Consider the following 20,238-nt stretch of genomic DNA (forward strand, 5'->3'; position numbering starts at 1 on the left):
GTGTTGAGCCCTATGCATATTTGATGCTGCAGCGAGTTAACATTTTAAACCTGTTCTCTTCAGAAAGCCTGAAAGCTCCGGGTGCGTTTGATGTGCGCTGTGCTGACGTAGTGGTTGCACCTGTCAGCCTTTGTCACCCAGGTGATAAAAACATTCGCTCCCCGACGCGGCGGGCCGGAACTGATTTTAAAGGCCCAATCTGTGAATTTTTTGTAATTCTTTTTCCCTATTATGGATTGTGGAAGATGAAGCTTTAATAGAAACTGACCTTTCCATAACCTTTTGTCCCATCATAACGCAAGACGCAGGAGCTTTTTGATATCTGCTCATCAAAAATGAATTTCAGCATGCACGTGTAGTTTGGATCAAATCTAGAGAAATTAAATATACATAGTGGAGGAAGTCTTTATATATAAAAGAAATTACCATTTCACAGCACTTTCCAAAGCTTTTGTAAATTTGTTAGAGGTTGAATAAGTTTCAGAAATCCATTGCTCCCTTTTAGAAGAAGGTTTTTCATTTCCATCAATTTAAAGCCTCTATGCTGAATGCTGATGAATGGCCTTTCACCTTGTTAAAACCTAATTTATAACATCGTACAAGTCTGTTGAAAATTAAAAATCTGTTTTTCTGTGCAGCAGTGTTGTAGAGCAAGGGTTCTGCACATAGTGTGTGTGTATGTGTGTGTATGCGCACGCGTCGATACAAAGCATGGCAAACCATGGTGAGGTGTCTCTACTAATTCCAGTCGTTTTAAACAAAGACACATAGCCCTCTCCACTATATCCCAGCCTCACTTTTTTGTCATTAAGTTTAGCACATACCTAATGAATCTATCCCACACACCAGTGGGTTTCAATAGGACTATATTACGGCAGGACAGGGTCAGTGAATGTGATTTCTTCATTTAGAAGACACTGTATTTCAATTCTATTAATATCTGTCTAGTTACATTATATCTATCTATTTGGTGTGCTAATGTGTGTGTGGCAGGGAGCTATCTGTACTTATTACATTCTGATTGCACAGATTGGCTCTAAGTCATTAAGTTCAGCGTGCTTAATGAATCTATCTGATGCTTCACTAAGTTTCAATACAACTGCATTTAATTAAGGGATAGGTTCAGTGAGTGTGTGACGTGATCTCTTGTATTTTGTCATATGAAAAACTTGTCTGTGGGTGGACTGCTTAGTCACCTCACATGATGATTAATTTGGCAAAAGACACTTACTTCAGAGGTGTGTTGGTAGCCTAAAGGTTAGAGTTAGAGAAGCAGTAAAATGTCACCTGCTGACATAGTATGAAACCCCGCCTCTTCTACCTTGTGATAAGACAGGTCACAAAATCATGTGTTCTCCTCTAAAAAGTTCTCAACTCAGTGTTCTCAATTTTAGCAACTGTCCTGCTCTACCTTAAAAGAAGCCAGGCACAGCTTTTTTTCCGAAGCTGCCCCTTTCCATCCACCTTGCGGCCGCTCCCCATTGGCTTTCATGTAAAAAAGGTGCTGACACTTTGAAAAAAGCAGAATAACGTCAACATTCCCTAACGCTCTTCCTTCCCTCAAAACCTACCACTGACATCCCTTTTACCAAGGCACTGGACCCCCAGCTGCTCCGGTGGAGCTGCTCAGTGTCCAACAGTAGAAGACAGTTGTACTGGGCAGCTCCCAGGTGTGAATGTGTGTAACTGTTTGAATGTGAAGCAAGGCAGCGCAGAAAAATCCATGCATGCTCAGCAACACTCTTCCCTGGATAAATGAGAGTTTAAAGAGAAATAAGATAAAACTATGTGACAAGTCAAAATGCTAAAAGGCTACCATGACAAACTGACTTGCAGCCATTTTCACTAAAGTGACTTTTTGTGATGGATGCCGTTGTCCCACCACAGATTCCCATTATTCTTTTCAGAGCAGTAGTCCCACCAGTACCTGTCATGTGACTGAATGGGGATAGCTGATTGGCTCATTGTGGCGGCAGGGTGGTATCAGAACAGAAACACAGACTCTTGATTCTGACCCGTCAGATGTGATTTAAAGGCACTGTTCCAACAACTGCAACTGTTTAAACAGAGCAGATATGATTGATCATATGTCAAATGTCAAAAGATGTGAAAATGAACCAGTTTGGACTATTTGGACATACAAGGTTTCTCCAGGACAAATCCAGAAAGAGGCCGTATTGAAATATTTAGAGTCGAGGGCGTTGGCTAAAAGCTGCATGCCATCTTGCACACTCTGAATATTTTAGGTCCCACCTCTCAGAATTCAGCTCAAGACTTTAATGTACCCTAATTAAAGTAGTCGTGTGTGTGTGTGTGTGTGTGTGTGTGTGTGTGTGTGTGTGTGTGTGTGTGTGTGTGTGTGTGTGTGTGTGTGTGTGTGTGCGTGCGTGTGCGTGTGCTCATATGTCTATCCTTGTGAGGACCTGACAAGGACCTAAGAATGAGGAAAAAGCCATATTAGGGTTAGGGTTAAGGTGAAACATGTAGTTGTGTTGTTGGTTAAGGAATCAAAGAGTCAATGGGACATCCGCGCAAGTTTCGTAATCCAACCGTGTGTCTGTCTTCTTGTGTCTCTCTGTCATCTTGTGGTGCGTGCGTGTGTGTGTGTGTGTGTGTGTGTGTGTGTGTGTGTCTTGAGCAGGACCAGACAGGCAGACAGCGGACTGCCGATGTGTCAGTAAGGCCTCTGGACTCCACAGCAGAGCAGGTAACTAACACTTCTTTTCTTCATTTCTTCTTCTTTTCTTACCTCTTTATCTTTCACTCGGTTATCCTTTGCTCCTCTGTTTTTCATGTATGTGAAGATTTTTCTAATTATTCCGAATGCCTGGTGATTCTTTATGCGGTCGATGGATTTGTTGGGTGACGACACTCTGCGTCGGAGTCTGTCATGTGTTAAGTGTGTGTTTGTGTGTGTGCAAGCTGCTAGCCTGTAAGCAGAATTACGCTTACTGTGGCTGATTCAAGTGGTCAGCGCACATTTTCTTTCTTTCTTTCTTTCTTTCTTGTACTCCACACAATGACTCTACATTTATGAGCATGTGTGCCCAGTGTGTGAATAAAGGGGTTAAGCTGGATCTTTAATATGACTGCTGTTGCATATAAACCTCAGCACTCTGTTTGTGGTGGTTTTTCTCGCAGGAGTTGAAGGTTGACATGGTCATGACACGTTTAATATATTCTATAACCACTGTTACTATGAAACCTGCTGAGAAGGGCTCTTGGTTGTCAATATGAAAATATGGCTTTTTGAGATGCAGAAATTATTCATGTTTTGATATCTGTTAACACTAACCTAATGCACATTTTCTTTTAAGCTACATGAATGAATGGTGTCAGACCATGGTGTGTGTATGTGTGTGTGTTAGGGATGTAAATAATGAGTAAGTACCTATTTTCTCTATAGGAATAGCATTGGGTTACTCTTTTGTGTTAGTGACAGTAGGATGCTTTGCTTTAAGGTGGTTAGCTATTCGCTATTGTCTTTTTTTGCATTATCCGAGTTTTAAATTTAAAGCAGGTAACTGACTACCCAGTGATGTTTACATTACAAGTGTGTGTGTGTGTGTATGTGTGTGTGTGTGTGGGTGTATTCGTACCTGAGACCCCTGCTATGATGAGAAGAGAGTCAGAAGAGAGGAGCATTATGGAAATGTGAGCAAAAAGAAATGCCGTTGTAGTGAGAGAGATATTCACTGATGGTGTGTGTGTGTGTGTGTGTGTGTGTTGTGTTGTGCACATGTGCGTATGTGAGATCGGGAACAAAATGTAGTGACTTCTTCTTAAGTGACGCTGTATGTTTCTGAGACTCCCACTAGGATGAGAGGAGTGGAATATTTTGGAAAGCTAAACAAGAGAAACTGCTTTGATCCAAAGACAGAGAGAGAGACGGAGAGGGGCAAAGAGAGAGAGAGAGAGAGAGAGAGAGAGAGAGAGAGAGAGGGTAGTTGACTGGTGTTGCAGACCCCTGGTTAGATGAATGGAACAGAGAGAGTGGGTCCAATAGCAGAGAAGAGAGGGAAAACAACACATTGAGGAAGAGGGAAGAGAGCAAGAAAGGGAGAATAATAGGAACTGTTTGAGTGTGTGTGTGTGTGTGTGTGTGTGCGTGCAACTGTTTCTAATGTATATATTCTAAGAGAAGGAGAGTGTATTTTAGTCACGCTGTGGCTGTCTGGGACCCCTGGTAAGAGTGGAGGAGAGGAACGTTTTGAAATTGTCAATGAGAGGAGACACTGTGATCCACAGAGAAAGAGGGAAAGACAGAAGTTTAGCGCTGCTGTATATGTCTGGAGTTCCTGTTAGGATTATGAGATGCTGCGATCAAGAGAGCGAGGGAGAGAGAGAGAGAGAGAGAGAGAGAGAGAGAGCAGTGTCATATACCAGTAGTCTCAGATCTTGACAAGCTTTAATCCAATGTTTAGTCTCTCTGAGCGGTCACAGCATGCCGTCCCTTTCGTTTTAAATCTTCCCCTCTCCATCTCTCTCTCTCTCCTTCTGTCTCTGTTGATCGCAGCATGCCTCCCCCTCTCTCTCCTCCTCTCTCACCTCCTCTCTCCCTCTCTCCCTCTGTCGGTCGCAGCGTGCAATCTCTTTCATTTCTGGCGTCTCTCCTCTCCTTTTCCCCCCCCGCCCAAAATGTTACTCTTCTAATCTTGGCGGGGGGTCTCAGACGTACAAATTCACCAAACATCTCTCTTCGCTCTCCCTGTCACTTCTCCATAACCCAAACATTTTCTCTTCCTCCCTTACCGCCTCCCTCGGTCCCCCATCTTTCTGTTCTTCTCTTCTTTCTTCTCGCGTCGCACCTCGCTCCGTCTCGCACCCCCGTTGTTTTGATAATTTAGGGGTCTAATATAGTTTTGTGTGCCATTGCATATGCAATATTATCCCTGTCAACACCAACTTTTCAATAGAATATGTAAAGAAACACGTGTTTTTAGGAGACTGGCCCCTGTCTCAGCTTACCGGTCCATGTGACTGCAGTAGATCATTGGCTCCGAATGATCTAACACTTTAGCATACACTATGTTGAGTGATAGTAGGCTCCATGCTAACACTTTAGCAGACACTGTGTTTTGTGATAGAAGGGTATTAGCATTAACCAAAGTAACAAGTCAGACCTTAATAATAAAAAAGTTAGTAGTGATTTTTATTCATACATTTAAAGAGAGGTGGTCCCCATAGATTCCCATGCAAACCAGATATTTGTATGTCCCTCCACCATGGCATGCAGAATATTATGTTCACACAGATGCCACTATGACAATGGCGTCTGTGTGTGATATACATGATATAAACTTCATATTTAAATCACAGGTTCCCCCTATAGATCAGATGATCTGATTAGATTTTGGACCACTTTGCTGCATAAACTTGCATATTAATGAGGAAAAACAGATTTTCTTGAAACTAATATAACTCTATAACTGAGATACAGTGTTCATATTAATGCACCCATATGTTATATGAAGACAAGTATGTTCACATAGAAATATTTGCAAATTAGTGCATTAATTAGGTTAAGTAACGATCTCATTAGCATAACTGGTCATGTTTAGTATATGGCTGTGATTATGGCAGGACATTAGGCAGCTCAAGTGCTTCCGTTTTGGTTGTTGATCAAATGTAAACATCTGTTATGCATTTATGTTAGCCTCTCATCATGTTAGCTGTGTTGACTTTAACATTTGCAATGCTAACAGGCAAAGAGACTGATGGCAACACAGTAGCAACATGTGGCTCTGTGGTACGATAGAGCCACATGTTGCTACTGTGTTGCCATCTGTACAGCTGACACCAAAAATTCATTTCGGGCAAATAGGCTGATAAGATGGGTGTATTTTTACATAAAAAAATCTTCACTAGTACAGATTTAACAGCAATTTTTATTTGATAATTACACAAAAATTACACAAACAAGTCAGATTGAAAATCAGGTGGGCTAATTTGGATATTTCCCCCTATCTTTCCGTCTCTTCCCATCTCTCATTATTTATCTCCCTTTTACTGTCTCTCCCTCTATCTGTCTAAGTCGCAGAGCCCAAATAACGAGAACAGGCATTCTCATTTAAGTCCCCGTTCTTGAGTGGTGATTTGGATGGTACACGTGAGATGGCTGCCATGGAGTGTTTCATAATATTGTCGTGGAAATGAGCCTTGTTTTGGTTGCCCATGCGTTACCATGGCTAAAGCCCTGTTTTGCGGGACATAGTTAGGAAGATATGTTGAGTATTCCAGCTCTCTGAGTCTCCTGCCTTGTCCTCACATGAAACAATTCTCATCCCCACTAAAAAAACATTACTAAATCTCTGTGGCATCCCTCTGCGGCAGCATTTGCACAAAATCTGATCTTCTCATCTCTGTCTAAACAGGGACAATTCAGCTCCGTGCTGTTTCCCCCTGTTTAGATAGGCATGTGACAGCCATGTTCCGGTGTAAAAAAACAGCCCTAGGTGGACAGAGGGAAATTACCATGATACACCGTGAAGTGTCCTTTCTCTCTGCTCTAGCGCTGTGGGAGGAACAGCATGGTTTGTACAGTGCGGTGACTAAAGTACCTCCGAGGGTTACTATAGTAGGAGAGTATGTATGGGAGTCTGTGTGAGCGTCCCGGGTGATGAGACAAACCGTGTGCTTCATGTGGAGATGCATGCATGCGAACAGTACACGCCTGCAGTCTTCACACTCCTTCCCTGTGAGTGTGATCGCTCTCTGCGGCTCCTTTTATGCCACACCACATGCCATTTGATGGATGCTATTATAAATTTTCATGAGTTAGGCTAATACTTTCTTTTTTTTTAATACGGATAGCCTCAGAGGGAGTCAAACCAAAAGGCTGCTACTGTATAACATGCTGTTTCTCTTCACGAGGCTGTTTAGGCACTGCTTAAACATAAAAGTGCAAAATCCGTGTCATCTTATTTTAAGTTTGTCCTCCGCTTCACCCAATATAAAGTATTCTATCATGGTTCTGTATCAAAAAAAGCCAGCCGTGGCCCGAGCAGAACCGGAGTTGTGAGATTCTGAGATGACAGTAGCAGTGGACTTCTTGAACTCTCTGTCTTTATGTGTGCTTTTCATGCGTTTCCTCTGCCGAAAGTTCTGCCTGCAAATCAGATGCTTTAGCCAGTGAACCGGTTCCAGATGCCGTCCCATGTCCAAAGCCCATCGCCAGCGCTGGGCTGATTGCTCTTTTACGAGTGCTTTCATGTGTTGGTGTGCGTTTTACACCAAAGAAGAGAAGCAAATCAGCTCCTCTCCTCTGTGCCTCCTTAAATGTGTGTCTCAACAGAAAGCTTGGTGATATAGTATGTGCTTTAGGAGGTTTTCATGCAACAGCAGCAATGTGCTTCTTGTCAGTTTCTGTGGAGTCTGGGAGTGGCCATCGTGTAGAGAGAAAAATTTTGTGGTAACGAAATATTAACTAGTGCGCACAACATGCAATTGTCTGCACGCAGTACATAAAACTCTATCCATTATACCTTATCAGAAGCCAGATTAAACTAGATATATCTTAATTTAACAAAATATCAGGTTAATTAAGTGTGATTAAGTGAATCATTAAATGTAATGTAAAATTAGTTAAAAAACGTATACACATTTTATTAAAATGAGGGCACGCATTAATTAATTTGTTCACATAAAATAATGAAAGTGATGGCTCAAATTAACCAAAATGAGGAAACAAGGTCTATCTTGTGTGCACACAGTATCATCTTGTGTCTGAAAAAGTCTGCGAAAGTCTTAAATTTAAGCGCTTTCAAAGTGTTAAAATGTCTTAAATCCAGTTAGATGTTTTATTTTTTCACCATGCAATGACAGGTTTCTACAGAACAGGGTTAGTAGTGTAATATGCATCCTATCTGCTTTTCTAAACACAGCTGGACTTCATTTCCCTTAACAATTCATTTCCTGCTGTCCTTTTTCTTATACTGTCCATTTATAGTTTCAGAACTTTCATTAGCTGTGTTCGATCAGAAATAGTCCGGTTTTGCCAGCTTTGTTTCCTTATTTTGGTTTTTAAAATCTATCTTAAATTCAGTTCATTAGCATTTAAAAGCTCTTTAAATAGGGCCTCAAAATATATATTCTCTTCTCCTGCGGCCACTCCCGAGCTCCGTAAATTTCCGTGTGTGCTTTTCATGTTTGCTACATAGAGAGGCGCGCCCCCAAATCAGCTGCTTCAGCCTAAGGCCCAGCACTTCCAGGCCGTGCTTCAGCCCCAGGCCAAGCCCCAGCCTCTGGCCCAGCATCAGCAGCCTTCAGCGGGCAGGAGATCCCACCGCACCCTGCCCAAGGACCAAACCCAGCTCCTCTCCCTGCAGCACGACCACAGACACAGGGAGAGAGCGAGGGAGAGAGAGAGGCAGAGGGAGCGAGAGAGGCCCGTGGCGGCGGTACAGAAGTTCACAGCTAACAGTGTGACCAAAACTACAACTGCAGCTACTGCTGCTGCTGCTGCTGCTGCTGCTGCTGCTGCTGCTGCCAGGCCCGGCTGCCCTGCAAACAGCCAGCGCTCAGCGGTAAAACCCTGCCGTCTAAAGCCTCCCACCGCTTCCTTTCTTTCTTTCTTTCTTTCTTCTTTGTTTCCTCGCTTGCTTTCTTGCTCTCTACCTTCCTTCCTTCCTTCCTTCCCTGCGATTAAGCTCTTTCTTCTTTCCTTTCTGTCCCCTTTGGTTCTATCGTCCTACCTTTGTTCCCCTCCTCTCTCACTTCTTCTCACCTCTTCTCACTTATTCTTCCTCCTGTTCCACCTAGTTGCTTCCTCTTCCCTCCCTGCTTTCATTCCGTTCAGTCCATTTCCTCCCCTTCCCTCCTTCCCTCCTTCCTTCCTTCCCTCAGTCCCTCCCTCCTGCCTAGTGTTGTCACGATACCTGAAATTTTGACTTCAATACCAATACTATAAGAATGTAATACTGCTGTGATTCCATGGCAAACAAGACAAACCATCAAGCGAGTTTTGATATTTGGTTGGCTTTTCAGTTTGGTAAGTGAAATTTTTCCACATTTGGCTCCTGGCACCAGTTTTGTCAGTTTAATTGGACCAGGATTCGCGGTGGACTGTTTGACGCTGTTCCCTTGTTTTCATCAGTCCACTGTAAAGAGCCAAGCTGCAGCTCTGTCTGCTCCAATCCTCCTCCTCCTCCTTCTTCTTCTTCTCCTTCTTCTTCTAAGTATTCCAACCTGCACGTCTACGCCCTTGGTGGTGACCTTGAAGAGGAATCTCAGCTTGCAGAGCACATTTGGTGAAACTATCAAACATTTATTGAATTCAATCTCTCAGAACGGTATCAAAGAAGTATCGAAATGTCAGTTACCGTGACGTTACTCCTGCCTCCCTTTCTCCTTTGCTCTCTGCCTGCATGTGTTTACACATTAATGTGTGTTAGGGCCTGCATTTCTTTGTATGGATCCAGACACACACATACGCACACACACACACACACACACACACACACATTCTCAGTCTGTCTTATATGTGTTTTTATGTTTCAGATGGACTTCCAGGAGACAAACCTAGCTAGGCTGCTGTCAGCTGCCGGTCTGCCCAGCCAGATGCACTCTAGGCTGGGCTCTGGGAGCAGCTCTAGTCCCTGTACCCCAGCCATGCAGAGAGCTCACCACAACCAGGTATACACTGATTATATCATGTACATACACACACACACACACACACACACACATACATCTCATGTTTTGTATGGAAGTGCAGTAGATGAGCATGACTGAACCTCTGCATTTTCTTTGTTTTCCCAGAATGCCAACCTGCGCTCCAGTCGAGACGCCCCTCACAGCAGCTCCATGTCGGACATGGCCACCTCCCCCCTCTCCCCCTTCTCCCCCTTCTCCCCCTTCTCCGCCCCCCTCTCCCCCGTCACCCCAGCCGCTGACGACGTCTTCTGGGACTTTGCTGAGAGACCGCCCAAGGTCGGTAACAACTGTCCTTCTAACCTGCCGGCTGGCTGGTTAGGTTACTGGTTAGGTGACCGGCCAGCTGGCTGACTTTTTTCCTTTTTATGGAGTGTGTGTGCGTGTGTGTGCGTGTGTGTGTGTGTGTGTGTGTGTGTGTGTGTGTGTGTGTGTGTGTGTGTGTGTGTGTGTGTGTGTGTGTGTGTGTGTGTGCGCGTATCACCTCCAGTCCTGTCATGAAGTGCCTCTAACTGGAAACACATTCTCTGATGTGATGAACACACCTTGTTTAATCAAATACACATATCATTCTCTCTTTCTCTCTCTCTCTCTCTGTCTCTCTCTCTCTCCCTCCCTCCCTCCCTCTCTCTCTCTCTCTCTCTCTCTCTCTCTCTCTCTCCTCTCTCTCTCTCTCTCTCTCTCTTGCTCTCTCTCTCTCTCTGCTCCCCTGCTAGGTTTTTACTAACAGAATATGCTGTTAGGTGTATTTACTAACAGAACACCATATGGAGTTGATAGAATAGCTAATAACTACTACAGAGAGAGGGAGAAAGCGTGATAAAGCTGTCTGTTCGCTCTGTTATGCTGTTGAACTAACAGGGTGCCATATGGAGTTGATAGAACAGTTAATAACTCACTACTCTCTCCTGTGTTTGGTATGTTGTGAATGGAGCTGCTTTAAAACACTATTTTTGTAATCTGCTAGAGTAGGTTTTGAAACTTTTACTTCAGGGGACCCACATTGGTAAAATACATTTTCTCACCAGCCAATTCCGATACTTCAGGCTGCTGTGTACTTTGCGTAGCCGGGACGCGGAAAGATATTTTTCAGAATAGTCCGGGGATCTTTTTTAATCTTCCCTCGGTTCACCTCTCCGCCCCAGTCTCTCAGACACCGGTCTGCTGTAGCAGAGCCATGAATTTCATGAGGTCTTGCCACTGTTTGGGTTCAAATGATTTACCAACCGGGTAGTCGTAAAGCTCAAGCTTTGAGAGCAATATGATAGATCAGGTCCCTCCTTAGCAGACGTGGGTTTAGTCTGCTGTGCTCGGTAAGCTCAGATTTATTTTTTAGAGAACTTCACTGTGTGGTTTGTGAGCTAGTGTTTCGAATTTGATTCTCACAGAATAACATACGTGTGTCTGCCACAATAGAGACTCAGGAAACAACAGAAACCAAGCTTGCTGTAAGCCCTTGAGTGTGTGTGTGTGTGTGTGTGTGTGTGCGTGCCTGGGCCTTTGCGTGTGCGTGTGCGTGTTCAGGAGCGCCAGATGAGGATGTGGGCAACTTGTCACAAAGATGATAGGTATTCCCACAGCTCACTTCCTGCTCTGCCGGGCGTTGCTTCCTGTCTGTAACTAGGTTATGTGACCCAGGAGATAAGAGGTCAGAGGGTCACCAGCTGGTTGGTGGGGCAGAGAGTTTGAGAAACATCAAATGTTGAAAAGTACAGTGCCAGTATCAATCCGCTGCAACAGGATTATACTGTTTGATTCATGGATATCTGGCTTGAGCAGGTTGCAGGAATGCATTCGATCAGTCCCTGACCCAAGATAATATTTCCACACCGTATGGTAGATATGCAGATGACTTTGAAAAGCTTATAGATTGCAGAATTATCGAGATGCTGAGAATTGTTAAGAAATAGCAAAAGCCAAATGGTCTCATTAGATTCTCAGTAATAAATATTTCCCCCTGGGTTATTAAAGATTTTACTGCACTCTGCTCTACACGCTTTCAGGCGCTGTAGGCGTCGTTCATAGTAGTTTCAGAACCATAATTACCTGAAACCCTGCATGACCAGACATGAGACCCTTGTCAAGCCCTTTCAAACTGAGAGGAACAGGCAGTGATGTCACACCAGGAGACCGCCATCTTTACGTACGTGTCCACTGTCCATTTGTCCATATGTTGCGTGTTAAATTGACTGTGGTTTCTCCCTCTGTCCTGTGTCCAGGTGCCAGAACGCACTACCTCTAAGTTCTACTGCAGAGAGGTGGTGATGGGACACAAGAGGACCGCTTCAAGGTAGAATACTACCACTCTGTATACACACACACACACACACACACACACACACACACACACACACACACACTACACAGAGACTTAGGGCTAAATGTGCAGATTGTATATTCATTATCTAGTTTTAATTTCTGTCTACTACCTTTTCTGAAGGTTGGATTTTATACATCTGTGATTTTTACATGTGACTTACCTGTCATGTTATGCCATGATCTTGAAAAATACTCAAATTAGATTTTTTTGTTAAGTCAAATATGAATTTGCTTCTGTGCTTCTAAGCTTTACTTCTATGATTGGTTAGGTGTGCATTGTTTTTGCATAGCGCACACTGTAACTGGAAACCTCACACACAACTGTTTGATCTCTGTTATAAATCAATGCGCTAGCAAGATTTGAGTATTCCATTCAGCCACACTGGACTGAAGCCAATTGCTTGAATAGGCCCGAGAAAACAGTACTTTCGATTGTAACATTGTTGAGCCTTGATATTATAATGTAACCACACACACACACACACGCCCACACACACTCTCTCACATCGAGATCTTCCTTCCAGGCCTACCAGTGACACAATACCTCCACTGGCTCAGATATCTTAGTTACTACACGATTGAGTGAGCAAAACAGTTCTGTGTTTGTAAGCGAGGTATTTATTGAGTTTGAGAATAGCCACAAGCTATTTTGACTCGAAAGCGTCAGCTGAGCTGGCAGCTTAAAGCAGCAAGTGTGTAGACATTGCTAAGCACCAGAGAGCTACAATGCATCTATCTATCTTCTTAAAATTGGTAACAAACAAAGCACAAATAACATTATCCTAAGTAGACAGGAATGTGCATTCCTTATTTTAAATCTTGTGGCCATGGTATAAGCAGGGTGATATGCTTTGAGGTGAATGTTAAACAGTTTGACTGGACTTCAGCTTTATGTCGGGTAGTTCTTCTCCTCAGCGTTATCCATTCCTATCAGCTGGGGTGAACCAACTCTACTGTGCACTCATCATACTGGCACATTAGAGGACAGTCGTTCATGGTTAGATCAGATCAGATTAGATGATTACTGTTGATTAGATGAAGCTAATGATGAGGAAATTGGGTCATTGCCGCAGCAGAGAAGGATATAGATAAGAATAGAACATATACAACCGGCATATTGTGTTGATCACAATTTACACTCTCTCTCTCCATCTCTGTCTCTCCGTCTATGTGTCTCTCTCTCCATCTAGTGGCAGCCCGGTGTCTGTAGCAGATAAAGGTGGAAGGTTGGTGTCTCATGGAAGCTCTACCGGCAGCAACCACACAGGTCTGTACCGCCTTAACTCACATTCTTTGCTCAACTTAGTCACATTCTGCTGTCTTAAATTGAAAAGAAAAAAAAAACAGTGTTTCTTGGAGCTGAAATGGGTGGTGGTGCTGTTTCTGGTGGCTTCCCACATGACAAGAGTTCCAGTATATTTTTAATGAGCCAGGCTCCCAGGATGAGAGACATTTACTGTTTGGGTTCCCACATGACAAGAATGAGGGAATTTAATTTCAAGAATTCCAGATATACACCAAAGATAGTAATCCTTGCATACTCTGTCTTCTTTTCCAAACTAAAAGATTAAAGATGCAAAAGTAATAAGATAAATGTTATTTCTATGACCCATTCGTAGGCTATGCGTGTTGCCTTCAGGCTACAACAGATATAACCGCTGTTATCTGCCAAAGTTTGGCCTTTCAGCTCAACCCTGGTGTTCACATGCAGCTGGTAGTGGTGTGTTTGTGTGTGTGAACTGAGTGTAGCCGTTAGTTAGGTCTGCTGTGCCTATACCCAGCCCACACACACGTGCCAAGCCCACCGTACACACCCATGCACCCCACACCCTCCGCAAAACACCCTCATCTATACTCACATATACACTCAGATGCATGTGCCCGCACCCAGCCCACGCAGCCCACCGCCTTGCAACCCACACACTCCACACACATACACACACACACACACTTATAAAGCAGAGAGCAGCCGTACATAGGGTAATCCGTTCAAAGCTTGCCCTCTCCCACCCGTGTGTCTAGAGAGGAAGAAAAAAAACAACTCTCATCTATTTCAAAGCTCTGCTCTCTGTGTCCTCTGTGTGTGGCGGCGAGGAAGACGCTCTTGTTGCTTAGAGAGGGACCGGGAGAGCTAGAAAGGAGAGGGAGATCGAGGAGAATATGTTTAGTATTTCAAAGTTGCCCTCTCTGTGTAGCTGGGAGGAAGCAGCTCTTGATGCCGCCCACTCAGTTTGGCTGCTGGCCTCAGCTGTCTTTGTTTGGAGTCACAGATCAGAGATACTCGTAGTGACTCACACAGCTTTACTGTCATGAAAAACCTTATATGTCCACTCTCTGCAACTGAGAAAAAGTTCTTCCTTGATGTCTGTTCTGTTTTTTAAGGATGCTACATGTAGCATTCGTAAACAGCAATATGTCACGGTCAAAATAAGTGTGATACCTGGGTATAATTACCATAAACAAATGAGACCATGGTTGCTTACTTCCTGTTGCTTTAGTCAAGGGTTTTCACTTTGACTTTACTGAAGAGGATTTTTCCATTGGCCTTTCACTCCTTCCACCATCTGTTTTGCCAGAAACTCTAAAAGCTTTAGCTCTGTTTGCCCTTGAAGAACAGCGCCCTCTACCTGCCATAAAGCAACCTCTGTTTGTGCTGTTAAGCAATCCAGAAGATATCTCACCAAATCAGACCCGCTGACACACAATGTAAAATGCAGTGTAGAGGCCGGTAGAGGCTCCCAATTTTCTCGGCAATGGTCTTGATTGTTTATGGTAATTATACTAATGTCTCAACATTAATGTGGTGATGATTTACTGATGTTAAAATGCTACACATAGCACCTGTAAATTATGGTATGTTTTATAACAGGTGTGCTAAAATTGTAGGGTTATGAAAGATGTTCTAACTTCTGGGTGACTGTGATTGTCACAGTATGAAAGCCAACTATGGACATCTAATCTGTCAAGAGGAAACATGGCCGTAACATTTTGTCATTGCCTATTCTTCCATTACAGAGTTTGGCATATAATTATCTGATACTCTATTGATCCCTGTAGGGAAATCCTCTGTTCTCTTGCCCCTCCTCCTCCACAGGGAGGTCAGAGGTCAGGTTCAGATACAGAACAGCAGCCTGGAGCTGGTAGGGATTCAGTGTTTTGATCAAGGACTTCAGCAGGGAGGATGCTTTCCAACATGGGGGCTTGAACCTGGGTCTTATAATTGAAGTGCGGTGTCCCTGTTCACTATACCACCCTGCTGCTGTTATGGTCAAATTGGATAACTATCGCTAATTATCGTTCCTCTATGTGTGTGTGTGTGTGTGTGTGTATGTGTTGTAGGTTACTTGAAGCTGGGGAGTCCTCTACTGCAGCACCGTCTACAGCAGCACAGGAAAACTCAAGACAGCTCAATTGGTGGACCTACACAAGTAAAATTTCAATTTTTTTTTTTTTTTTTTTTACAGCCATGGCCAAATTCTACCCCACTGCCACACATTATGCACATACAGCCCTGCATATCTCTGACATGTCTGTCAGACCAGGCCTTTGGAACCAAAATTGACCTGGTTCATGAAGTTGTGCTAGGATGAAGATAGTTGTTCTTTATGAGAAGAGTCAACCTGGAAATTGCCCTTCTATATTTAGTATAAAAGTTGGTATGACTAGTGTGTGTGACAGAGGTGTGATTCTCTCACACTTCTTCTTCCTCACAGCCACTCACGCAGGGTGTAAAGTCCGCTCTGGGTCGGCTTAACAAGGCCACAGAATACTCTTCCTCCAGTGACGAGGTCGGCAGCAGTGACGATGAAGAGAGGAACAGGTGAGATCATCATCACCATCATCATCATCACTGTCATCATGATTATTATTGCAATCACGATGCTTATTATTGATACCATGACATGTTTCAAATTCAGGAGTCTTCCTCATTTAGCACAAAAGTGTTAACTGAAGTTCATTAATCATGATTTTATCAAGAATGACCCTATGACTCCATTCATTTCTATTCTGTTACCAGTGAACTAAAACATGCTTTCCATTTTACTCTTTACTCTCAGAAATATATGAACTTCACAATGGTAGAATCTTTGTGCCATTCAGTTGTGGCCCACTGTGCACAAATTTATTGAGCAATGCTCCTTCCACAAGCTACAGGTTTATGAAACAGAGGAAGTTACACAGTAATTGCAAATCCAGTGCTAAGAATGAGGGATTACTTTGAAGTTGAGTCCAGCACCCAGTTGTATTACTGCGTGTACTGAGAAAGCCTTTCTATAGAAATGTTTCTGCTGACTACTAAGGGTAAGTTGAAACTACAAGATTTTGACACATTTGAATTTCCAAATACCGTACACATGGAAATCCCATGGCATCGTTTGAGGTTTCCTGCAGCGTCAAGATGTTGAAAGTTGTTCTGGGTCAGCAATTGTAGTGCCTTATTGTGTCAAAACACTATTTACTAGTTTAGAATGGATACAAATGAAGATGTTGAGCTGAGAGAGGGGCAAACAAGCCCCTTTTAGTAGATTCCTATCCAAGCAAATGTACTGATACCAATATTTTTGGATTGAAGCTGCTAATAACCAGTATTTTGTGCCTATATTCAATATCTTTAGATTTTTCCATTTTCATGCCCAAAAAAAATCCCCAACATTCCAAATTAAATGCAGTGTTTTTGTTTTTTTCCTCAATTTTATTCCTGTCAGGGTGAAAAAGCCTCTGAAATAATATTTAGGCCATGGAAAAATAAAAAACTCATTATCGTTATTGTTGTAATATTAACACATATCCATACATAATTTGGGTGGAGTCTGATCAAAATGTCACATTAATTCAGGGCTTCCCACTAACAAACAGTGTATTTATTTATTGTATTTTCTGCCTGTGAACATCAGCTTATTGAAACATCGGGAACTATTAGGGCCTTAGTCATCACATTGGCACAGCTCTATTATATGTATGATACTGAATGTGAGGAATTGGTTTACAGAATTAGCCATGAAATATCAACATAGCATGACAGTGTTTGAATTGTATCATTCATTTTTACAATTCAGTTCATCTGTGTCTGGTTTGGCAAAGGTGTCTAGATTACAATGTTACAATGAGAGTCAGAGTCACCATTTGTGGAAATGTTTGGTCCCCAATGAAATTAGTTGCTGGTCCAAACCTGTGTTGTGAAGGAAACTACGCTGTCTTATTATGTCTTATTATATATTGTTTCCATAGAACCTGAATCTACTGATCTTGTTTCTAACCAGCTACTGCAGTACTTCTAGTCTGGTCTAAAGTCTTGAACGCTCTGTGCTTCTAGATCTGGCCTGTCCAATGGAAAAGGGAAGTACTTCAGAGGGATACCTGATGGCATCGTACTACAACCACACCACAATCTCAACCAGGTCTGTGCATACACACTGATATACACAGATGGTACAGATACACACGCTCCTCTCTCTCTCCTCTCCTCTCCTCTCCTCTCCTCTCTTCAGCATTGCTGCATTTCCAGGTTTAACAACTAGAGGGTGCTATATCCATGCTGTTAGAAGAAGATGTAGCTGGTAGATTGATCTAGTCTGAGATCATTAGAAATTGAGAGTCGTCACTCATTGGGAATTGTCAAATGACAGAACAGACTATAACAGACTAATTACAAACTCAGAGCTTGTGGATTGATTGCAAGATGGCTCACTTGTGTTTCATTACACATTTCCTTTCATCCATCCTTAAACTGCTAACTGAGGGTCAGAAAAAATGAACATGTCCCGACCCACCATTTACATTTTAAACCCTTTCAACAGCTCCCTCTTTTACTTTGTGCCTGTGTGTGTGTGACGTACAGCTTTCTAGGGCGGGTTCAGACGACACTTACCTGCTCCCAGACCTCCTGCAGAAGACCTCTTCCTCCAGTCCTACCCATAACGCACTGGGCCAGCAGCACCGAACACGTGAACTCAACTACTCGCAGTCGCCCACGGCCCCCCGATCCCCAACACACCAGGATCAACATGTGAGTTTAACAAGTCAGGAGGAATGTGTAGACAGACAGATTTGCATGCACACACAGACTTTATTGATTTCATTAGTGAGTTATTTAAGTCCTTGTTCCTCCTAAAGTCCTCATCATTAAACTGAGTCAGCACTTTTCATTTTGATTTGGTTCGATGCAGATTTTGCTCCCTGAAGAGATTCCATTATCATTCAGTTCACACTATTGCAACAGCTTGTGTTCAGAAATACTACACTTCATGAACACAATCTTCCTGCACTGCAGAAACTGTCCATCTTAACAAGTCATTGAGTCTAGTATTGAGTCATTGAAAGAAATCTACCAACGGGCTGAGATGATTTCACTTGTTTCCAATGCAAATCAACTTGTTTCAAGAATTTTCAAGAAGTTGATTTAGGTTGTAAATAAGTTATCGTACCCCGTTGTCAGGTTTTCTTTCACTTGTTTTAAAAGAATAACTCAATACTAGACCAATTTACTTGTTAAGATAAGTATTATTTGCAGTGTGAGTAGTCGCAGTAGTTTTAGTTTTCCACCAGAGGGCGATGATGGCATAGTGTTAGATGGTATACAGCAATCTGCTTCAGTAAGAGACACAATGTCTTAATAATCATGTAGTTTCCACCTTAACTTAACTTACCTTAACTTAACTTATACTCATTTAGCCAACCATGTATTTCATATATCCTCATACTAACTTAGAGCCAAGTATATTAGTCATAACTTAACTAGTCATAGACATGGAAATGCAAGAAGGCTTGAAAGAGAGAGAGCCTGACAATCAGATATCAAGATTTTGGTGATGTTAATGGGTTGCAGACTCGTAGTCATTGACCTGTAAGTATATTTGACTTTATCCTGAAAGGGATGACCATGGACAAAAATGATTGGAGTTCCTTTACTGTTCACCCAATATGTCTACAAATCTATCTTAAACCTCATTTCACATTCAAATTGATGAGTATGGAACCAAAACCTCAAACAATGCGTCACTGTCAAAAATAGTAAACTTTTCACAGCAAACCATAGAGAAATGTTGATCCTTATATTTACATATATATAATTGTCATTGTTGTTGTTTTATTCATTAGGCTGTCAGCAGCCCTACTGGCAAAAACTGCTCTTCATCCTCCTCTTCCTCCTTCCTGCCCTTCATCGATCCGAGACTGCTGCAGATATCACCCCCACAGAGCCCGAGTGAGTGCATTTACACTTACACACGTACACGACCACCCATACACATTTACAAACATGAACACACAGTTTGAAAGTGCATACTTAAACAGATTCCTTGGCAGGCAGATCAAAAGAAATTACTCAATACACACTGAATTTTTTATTCTTATTTCACCCGTAATATACAGTATGTCATGCAGTTTTCCAGATATTTTTATCTAAAGCACCTTACACACCTTACACACCCTAACCCTGTCACATTGTACCTGTTCACCATACATCGTTAGGCCGCGTAAGTCAGGTCCAACTGTTTTTTCATCTTCTCTTCTCCTGTCCCGGTGTAGCGGGCTGTAAGGCTGAGCCAATCAGGAGAGAGAACCACAGGAAGGGCTCTGTGGTGAATGTGAACCCCACCAACATCCGGCCGCAGAGCGACACTCCGGAGATCCGCAAGTACAAGAAGAAATTCAACACCGAAGTCCTCTGCGCCGGCCTTTGGGGTTTGTACTTTTTATAGTTTGGTTTATAGATTGTACCACGTTATTGAGATAGACAAATAGATGGGATAGATGGATTATACAGGTACAATACGTTACTTGTGGAATGTAAAAGTTTTGTCTGTGTGTCTGTCTGTAGGTGTGAATCTGCTGGTGGGGACGGAGAGCGGTCTGTGGCTGCTGGACCGCAGTGGGCAGGGGAAAGTCTACTCCCTCATCAGCAGACGCAGGTTTCAACAGATGGACGTACTGGAAGGACTCAATGTCCTGATCACTATATCAGGTACATGGAGGCTCATGTGTAAATAGAATGTACACACACCCATATGGCAACACACACTGACACGGATGCATGCAGATATATATATATATATATACTCACATGTAAATATGCGCACACGGCAGCTAGCAGTAGAAAGGCAAAGCACACTTGGCTCATTGGGGTATATTTAATTCTTTTGTCCAAAGATCAGTTGAGCTTGTCTTTGTTTCTGTCTGATGTATGATGTAAATCAAATATGCCCCCCTGTGAATAAATCTGCTGTTTTAAATGTTAGAAATCAATTGTCTCAGCTTTCAAAATGTTCC

At 42.8% G+C, this 20,238-nt stretch overlaps 1 protein-coding gene across 2 annotated transcripts in view; it reads left to right on the forward strand.

The window, feature by feature from the left end:
- The window catches only part of LOC139660855 (mitogen-activated protein kinase kinase kinase kinase 4-like), a 66,060-nt gene that overhangs the window by 29,171 nt on the left and 16,651 nt on the right, over window positions 1-20,238 (forward strand). Inside the window, exons 15-27 of one of the 2 annotated variants that reach the window (XM_071539114.1) lie at window positions 2,639-2,707; window positions 8,160-8,525; window positions 9,499-9,633; window positions 9,760-9,930; window positions 11,871-11,941; window positions 13,161-13,237; window positions 15,310-15,398; window positions 15,696-15,790; window positions 17,285-17,369; window positions 17,810-17,977; window positions 19,069-19,174; window positions 19,498-19,653; window positions 19,790-19,933. In XM_071539114.1, the coding sequence (XP_071395215.1) occupies window positions 2,639-2,707; window positions 8,160-8,525; window positions 9,499-9,633; window positions 9,760-9,930; window positions 11,871-11,941; window positions 13,161-13,237; window positions 15,310-15,398; window positions 15,696-15,790; window positions 17,285-17,369; window positions 17,810-17,977; window positions 19,069-19,174; window positions 19,498-19,653; window positions 19,790-19,933 (1,732 nt within the window). Of the gene's footprint in view, window positions 1-2,638; window positions 2,708-8,159; window positions 8,526-9,498; window positions 9,634-9,759; window positions 9,931-11,870; window positions 11,942-13,160; window positions 13,238-15,309; window positions 15,399-15,695; window positions 15,791-17,284; window positions 17,370-17,809; window positions 18,005-19,068; window positions 19,175-19,497; window positions 19,654-19,789; window positions 19,934-20,238 lie in introns of both variants that reach the window. The other variant, XM_071539112.1, reaches the window with a different exon arrangement.

Source organism: Centroberyx affinis, unplaced genomic scaffold, assembly GCF_046629955.1.
Source record: "Centroberyx affinis isolate AG114_WGS23_722 - 3 ecotype Tasmania unplaced genomic scaffold, CSIRO-AGI_Caff_v1 ptg003397l_1, whole genome shotgun sequence".
NCBI classification, from domain to species: domain Eukaryota; kingdom Metazoa; phylum Chordata; class Actinopteri; order Beryciformes; family Berycidae; genus Centroberyx; species Centroberyx affinis.